Consider the following 8,173-nt stretch of genomic DNA (forward strand, 5'->3'; position numbering starts at 1 on the left):
AGTTTCATTGTAAATACCGTGATTCTTAAATTGTTTTAATTTCTTGTGAATCTATTTCCTTATGCTACATGATCATAATTAATTTTCCTTTGGAGTAGTTAAAAACAAACTAATTTCATATGTTTTACTATCTTTCCTACCTTCTTATTATACTGTGAAAGTAAATCTTATAATTCTGCCCGTATTTAATATTTTATGTACAGTGTATATTACTTGGACACTTTAGTGAATAATGTGACAAAAATGTTTGAAAGTAACACAGTTAATGTAAAAAGGACTCTTTTACTTCTATTCCATTAAATTTTTTGTCAAAACTCTTATCGCCTAAAAGATAAAGTGGCTGTCTCTATTACCTAGCTTTTAAATCACTAAATATTTGAATAGTGTTTCAGTGGTCTCCTAAGTTTGTTAAAAATTTCTTAAAATGCAGCAGGTAATTCAAATCCTGTTACTGTATCAGAAGACCTACAAGTTTATTTGGGTTGCAGTAATTCATCTGGGCTTATTATTCTTTCTCAAATTTTTATCTTTAAATTTGTCATCTTAAAATAGGAAGATTTGCTATTTCTCTGAGACTAATAGTTTGTCTGCCTTACTTAACAGAACCATGATTTTCAGTGGAGTAGAAGTTATAGTCACCTATAAATATGGGTTATTTTATTATGCAGAAAGTATGAGTTTAGTGAACATAATTATTTTTATTCCTAAAATGCATTAATTCTAAAGAATTCATTAATTTTTATTGTTTTTTATGAAGAAAAATTTGTGACCATTTATCAGAAAGCAGATCACCCAGGAAATAGTTGCATTTTCTAGTCTATACTCACAGCTGGAGATTATATTTATTTAATTACTTAACATAGGACACTTGCACTTTTGCAGTCGGTAACTTTCTGCAGCTGGTAACTTGAAGATGCATTAAAGGGGAAAATGAATACAGTAAGAGATGAAGCAGGTGCTTTTTGGACACTGTGACACACGTGGAGCCTGCAGTATTGTATCTGTGTTCTGATATTTTTTCCATAAAGTGTTTGAGTCAGAAGCTTTCAGGGGAAGAATAATCAAGTTTTTTGGGTTAAGAGGTTATTAAGGTCCTGAGAGGTAACTTACAAAAAAGGTACCATTGACCCAGAAAGTTTAGGTATACTTAAGTGAGTTTGTCCCCAGAAGAAACCTTTCTAAAATTACCATTTTAAGAGCTTAGATTTTATATTTTGCTCAAGCTTTTAGACATCTTGAATCAAGAAGTTTATTGGCCTCAGGGCACCTGGGTGGCTCAGTTGGTTAAACATCTGACTTCAGCTCAGGTCATGATCTTGCAGTGATGGTGCAGAGCCTGCTTGGGATTCTCTCTCTCTCCCCCCACCTCTCTCTGTGCCCCTCCCCCACTCATGCATGCGTGCTCTCTCACCCTCCCCCCCCAAAAAAAGAAAAAGTTTATTGGCCTCTAATGTCACAAAAGCCAACTTGGAACCTTAAAAACAATCCTGTGTTCTTAAGATTATGGATCTTTGACAGTTTTAACATTGGACTTTGTTTTCTGTAAATATTTTTGTCCTTAAAAAAAATAAATCTTTCCTTTATATCTTCGGAAGAGCTCTAGACTAAATTGTGATATAGCACTATGCCACAGACATATGTTCTTTCAGGATGAGATTGTGTCTCTTTTAGAGAGAGTACAAGCGGGAGGGGCAGTGGGAGAGGGAGAGAGAGAAGCAAGCAGGTTCTACGCCCAGTACAGAGCCCTACATAGGACTTGGTCTCATGACCCAGGGATCATGACCTGAGCTGAAATCAAGAGTTGGACACTTAACTCACTAAGCCATCCAGGCGCCCTTTTTTAAATACTTGTATTCTGTACAGAATATACCTGGCACATATAGTTGTTCAAATATATACCAGTCAAATGAGAATAATAATGAATTATCTTTTTCTTTTGGGTAGGGCTTTTCCTTTCTTAATCGATACCTCAGCATACGTGGGCCTTGCCAGGAATCATTCTACAATTTGGGCCGTGGCCTTCACCAGCTGGGGCTGATTCATCTTGCAATCCACTATTATCAGAAGGCCTTGGATCTCCCTCCACTTGTGGTAGAGGTATTGTATGATTTGCTTTAAAAACTGAGGAGTCATTTCATTTCATTTCATCTAGAGAGAAGTGCAGTTAGCTTATGTTGTGGTCCAGATAGTGAAATAAATTACATACTAGAATGGATTTTTTCCAGGGGGCACCTGGGTAGCTCAGTTGGCTAAGCGTCCGACTCTTGATTTTGACTCGGGTCATGATCTCGTGGTCGTGAGATCAAGCCCTGTGTTGGGCTTTGCATTGACAGTGTGGAGACTGCTTGGTATTCTCTCTCTCTCTCTCTCTCTCTCTCTCTCTCTCTCTCTCCCCCCCTCCCTCTCTCTCTGCCCCTCCCCTGCTCATGCATGCACATGCTCACTCTCAAATAAACATTAAAAAAGAAAAAAAAAGAATGCATTTTGTCCATATTGAATGTATTTAGCAACAAGTAGATCTTTGGCATTCTTACCTTATGACCTGATCAGCAACCATGACACCTATGACTTGTGGTGACCATTTCGGTTACCCTAAGGTAGCCTCTGTGGTTATCGGTATGAGCTAGGAGACAGAAAGCCTGAATATTGAGTAATATAGCCATTGTTCATTTCAAAGTTCAAGTGTAACTAACATATTTCTTTATAAAGATGAAAGGCCAGTATGAATTTAATTTTAAGATACTGTATAGGGTAAAGTGTTGCCAATACTATGACAATCTGTGTTTAAAGTCTAATTCTTATTTTAATTTCTGAAGAATTTATTTTTGAGAGAAAGAGACACAGAGTGCGAGTGGGGGAGGGGCAGAGAGTGAGTGAGACACAGAATCTGAAGCAGGCTTCAGGCTCCAAGCTGTCGGCACAGAGCCCAACACGGGGCCTGAGCCCACGAACTGTGAGATCATGACCTGAGCCGACGTCTGACACTTAGCTGACTGCACCACCCAGGCACCCCTAGTTGCTAACATTTTTAAGTTGCATTCGTAATCCTCACATGCCCTCATAACTGTTTTCTATTACCCTTGTCCATTGTTAGTCATTAAACAAATAAATACATACTTTTATAGTCATGCTGATGAAATGCATACACTTTTGTATTTTTTATTTCATAAATGCCTTTAAGTATTGCTCCTTAAGCTTTATAGGTATCATTTTTAATTGTTGCAGATATTTTTACAGTTGACTCCAAAACTTTGTGTTGGGGAAGATTAGTATAGATCTAACCTACTTCATTGAGTTCATTGCTTTGCTATTAAGTAGAAAAAAAGGTAATAACACCCCTAGGGTAATTATTATTATTAATTTGCTGTATGCCTTCCTAGACTTATTCTTTATATGGCTTTCTATTATATAGTACAGGTATTTCCCATCTGGTCATTTGTGTTATGATTTCTTTTTTAGATGCATAAGTTTTACATTTTTTAATGAAATCATATTTTTTCCTTTATAGTTTCTACCTTTGCCATTGTACTTAGAAGGGCCTTTCCTACCCAAGATTATATTATTATTCCACTATATATTTTTTTCTTTTATGGTTTCATTTGTTTATTCTTAAATGCTTAATTCATTTGGAATTTTATTCTGCTATGGCTTGTGGATGAGACTTTTTCTTTAACTTATTGGTTAGACATTTAAAATAATTTAATTCTATAGTTGTTACAGTGATTAACTGAATCAGTATTACCTAATAAAAATTTAGAACCAAGGTATATATGCCTAGTTTTATACTTTTTTTTTAGTATCATGAATGTTAAGCTTTTTGAATACTTCTACTTAATGAAACAGTATATATAACTGTTTATAACAGTATACAATTCATTCATGTATTTTTCCTCCTAGGGTATAGAAGTTGACCAGTTAGACTTACGAAGAGATATTGCCTACAACTTGTCTCTAATTTATCAGAGCAGTGGGAATATTGGAATGGCTCAAAAGCTTTTGTATACCTATTGCTGTATATAAAGTACCTCAGCTGAGAAAGAAGCATTGGTGCTGTGTGTGGACCAATATTTTCTGTCTAAGGGCTAAGTATTAACTAAGTATTAACCTGAAATAGAAATGACAGTTTGAGAATTATCATTGTATTTAATTTTTAATATGTGATAATGATCTTTTGATAGATATGCAAAAGTATCATTCCAAGAGTTTGTACATTGTTCTATCATTTTCTTTTAGCATTATTTTTAGTAAAATTGTCCCCAAAGGTGAAATGGAGAATGTTAGCCTTTAAGCCAGCTTTGAGCTAAATGTGCTCATTTTTTACTCATACCATTTATTCATCTGTGCATTCATTACTATGTATTAAACACCTATGTACCTTGGAAATATAGTAAGACAGATGTGACCTCTCAATACAGTTCTCTAAATACAGAACTTGAGCAATATATTCATTTGAAAGAAATGTTTGCTACATTTCTACCTACATTATCATTGACCTTTCCATTTCTTAGTGCCCTGTTACTATTGCATGGGCAGTTTATCAGGTACATAGAAAAGGATGTTATTGAAGGAAAGACAAGTTGGGACTCTTTCTCATATCAGCACAATTATGTAATTGACTTAGCTCCTAAGAAAATTATTTGAAATGGTTATATAGTAGGAAGACACATAATTGAGTTAATCTTTTACTTTTCACCTCCATGTGTCTTAGTTGTATAGATTGCTGGGCATAATTCAGAACATCCTGTTCCAAGACAAATTAAAGAATGCATTACATGTGTTGGTGGCTTTCTGACAAAAAAAAAAATGTAGAATAGAGAGGACCACATTTAATAATATGACCTAATTTGCATTTCAAGATCACTAGGAATGTAGGAAGATTAGAGAATTCTATGTATGGAGTAAAGTATTGCTGTGATAAAGTTAAAAAAATAGATGAAAATTTTTTACTTAAATACGTTATGTTCTTGAATCTAAGATAACAATAGTTTTAAGATATACTTTTGGTTTACTAACAGTTTTTGAGAGTTTCTTTTTAGGGGAAAAAATGCTGTAATAAGTGTGTGTTTGGATTATATGACGTATTCTAATTGTGAGAGGGAAACACGTATGAGACTTAGGATCAAAGAAATAGTATGAGGGCTTTTTAGGAATTCTTACCACTACAAAGTAGTTGAAAAGCAAAATTTGTATATAATAAGTAAATGTATCATGTATTCTGTGTGTGTGTGTATTTAAATGTGTATATAATTTAAATAAATTGTATTTTTATAATTGTTTTACATGCTTATATATTTTATTTCATGCCATTTGCAGGTAATGATGAAGTTAACTGATAGAGTATAAGTTAGATTTGCATCTTGGAATCTTAGGGAATTGAGTATTCTGTGTTCTGAGTTTTTCTCTTGAATTAAACTCAACTGGCTGTGACTCCAGTTGATCTCCTGAACAGCCTTGGAGGAAATAATAAATCTCTCTAGCAGTCTTCTAAAAAAAAGTTGATATTGCATGAATTTGTTTAGCATTTAAAATCATAGCTACCATTGCTGAGTGTTTACTACGCTACTCTGTGCCAAGTACAGTGCTGGATACTCTAGATACATGATCTCTGGTCCTCTCAGAGAATCACCTGCAAGGTAGGTGTTATGGTTGGTCTTACTATTATCATCTCCATCTTATAGATGAGAAATTAAGTAGCATGTTGAAGATCACTAGCAAGCTCCTTGCTCAGAGACATTCCTTCATGGGAACACAATTCCAGTTCAGAGTTACAACATAAAAATTGAGCATAAATTTATTTTAGAAAAAAAAAGGAGAATGGCAGTTATATTTTCTATCCTCCAGGACTTCAGCTTATTAAAAGCCCTGTAGTAAACATCTTCGGGGGTCTTTTTAAAAGCTGATACTCACTTTCTTATCTACCATCCTCACTCCAGCCTTGGAATTCTGACAGCCACTTTAATACAATGAGATTGTTTTCTACTGGTCACTGTTGATTCAGCTGGGAGTCTGCTCCTATACCAAGTTGGGCCAATCGAGTTTCCTCGCTCCTTCTCTGGGAATTTTAGAATTGAGATGAAGTCTTGCTGTAGGGTTGGAACATGAAAGCTATGAGGACATTTTCTGCTTTCCCTGTGGGCCAACCAGCAGTTAAACCCTTATGTTGAGAAAGAAAAATAGAGCCTATGCATTAAGAGAAGCAGAGATGAGAGATGGAGAGAATGCTGTGTGTTCCTAGAGATTTTCCAGTTTTCCATTCCCATGCTTTCTGAAATTGTGTTCCAACCCTTGGGTTCTTTCTATAAATATATCCAGTTCTATAATTCCACTTTATACTAGCTGGAGTTCTGTTATTTGCACCAAAAATAGTCCTGATAAGCTATCATTCCTTCTTTGTTTTCATTGAGCATTCATGTGTTCTAGCTATTTTCACAAGAAGGAAGGGCATATAGCAACCAGAGACAATGTCCCAGAGTTATAAGTAGTGTCATGAAGTCTAATCCACAATAAAGAGGCTTTTAAAAACTTTAGGCAAGAACAGTAGGAATGTGTCTGTGGTCTGGTGGTGTAAAGTCAACAGTAAGACCATAGAATTGTTCAATTTCTGTGCTTGGGGTAGTTAACACTACAAAAGCACAATACTCAAACAGGATGAGGTAGAAAAGTATGGAAAAGAAGCGGTAAATCCGAGGCTGTGATAAGAGAGACCTATAAATGTTTCACTTCCAAGTCCATAGTCCCAAATCCAGTTGCTGTTAGGTTATGAAACTGAAAATTATAATTTTGAGGCCTTTTAAAGAAGGAAATGATAAATAAACAATATTTGAAGTGGGGAAAAGGTGGATCCTGGGAACCACATAAGTATGATGTTCCTGACATGATTCTAGCTGACTCAAGTGCACATAGAAGTTCTATTCCTTAGGAGACCTACTCTGTCTCCTTGGAAGGGGACTTGGTAGCCCAGAGGACTACTACAGTTTGAATGTATCTGGATTTCAGCAGAGTTTTTGAGGACGTCTCTTGGGCTATGCTTGTGGGTTGGAGAAATGTGACTTATTGATCTGCAATGGACCAAAGACTACCTACTGGAGGAGTCCCATGATGGCAGGCATGGTCAGGCCCTTGTATTCCAGACTTGCTCAGAAGCTAAGGCATAGCTTATAGTTGCTAATGGTTGAAGGCAGTCAACTAACCACATCCCTGTTTACAGAGCTACCCAGAAGTTTCAAGACCAAAAAACTGCCCAAAACCCAAAAACAGGCAAATGACAAAACAATTTTAGAAGTTGGGGCACGTGACTGGCTCAGTCAGGAGATCGTGTGACTCTTGATCTTGGGTTCGTGAGTTCGAGCTCCATGTTGGGTGTAGGGTTTACTTAAGTATTAAAAAAAAAAAAAGTTTTTAGAAGCTAAAAAGCAAAGGGGCAATTAGCAACTAAATAAACCAGGGAAGAATGAAAGCTAAGTGCCCACAGGTGGTGGCAGTATGCAGCCAGAAGCAAGCTGATTCAAGCTCAGAGAGGCTCATGCATAAGAGATACATTCGGTATCTCCAAAGGCAGCTGAGGTGGGACTAAAAACAGATGAAGCAGTTGAAAGTCTGTTGAAGCAGGCAGGAGGTGCCTGGGTGGCTCAGGCAGTGAAGCGTCTGACTCAGATTTTGGCTCAGGTCACGATCTCAAGATTGGTGAGTTCGAACTCCGGGTTGGGTTCTGTGTTGACAGTGTGGAGCCTGCTTGGGATTCTCCCTACGTGCCCCTCCTCTGCTCTTTCTCTCTCTCAAAATAAACATTAAAAAAAGAAAAACAAAAAAGCATGCCAGCGTTAAAAAAAAAAAAAGATCTTCGAAGTTACCCTCTTCACTCAGAGCATGTTACCACTTCACCCCTGCCCTACAGAACACTGGTGGTTTCTTTTCTGTTGAGGCTGTATCAGGATCTCTGGATTCCGGAACACCAGGTGTAGCTGAAGGCAGAGTGTTCGGATTAAGTGAAAGTCTGCACACTCAACAGTGACCTTGGCCTCCTCCTATTTGACTCCCAGAAAAGTGGCAGCCAAGTTATATCCTCCAAGCAGGGGATTAGAGGGTTCCTCTCTGAGAAAAACCCGGCCCCCAAAAAAAGACCTATAGAGACTTACAGTTGCAGGTCCCCAGTGAAACAGCCTGGTCCTGGCCA

General features: G+C 36.9%; 1 protein-coding gene across 2 annotated transcripts in view; it reads left to right on the forward strand.

Annotated features, from left to right (window-relative positions):
* GTF3C3 (general transcription factor IIIC subunit 3) overlaps positions 1 to 7,773 on the forward strand; it is a 41,109-nt gene extending 33,336 nt beyond the window's left edge. Inside the window, exons 17-18 of one of the 2 annotated variants that reach the window (XM_049615949.1) lie at positions 1,945 to 2,097; positions 3,898 to 7,773. In XM_049615949.1, the coding sequence (XP_049471906.1) occupies positions 1,945 to 2,097; positions 3,898 to 4,020 (276 nt within the window). In that variant the 3' untranslated portion in view covers positions 4,021 to 7,773. The remainder of the gene's footprint in view (positions 1 to 1,944; positions 2,098 to 3,897) is intronic. The other variant, XM_049615951.1, reaches the window with a different exon arrangement.
* Positions 7,774 to 8,173: the final 400 nt, after the last annotated feature.

This window comes from Panthera uncia (genome assembly GCF_023721935.1).
Source record: "Panthera uncia isolate 11264 chromosome C1 unlocalized genomic scaffold, Puncia_PCG_1.0 HiC_scaffold_3, whole genome shotgun sequence".
Classification (NCBI taxonomy): Eukaryota; Metazoa; Chordata; class Mammalia; order Carnivora; family Felidae; genus Panthera; species Panthera uncia.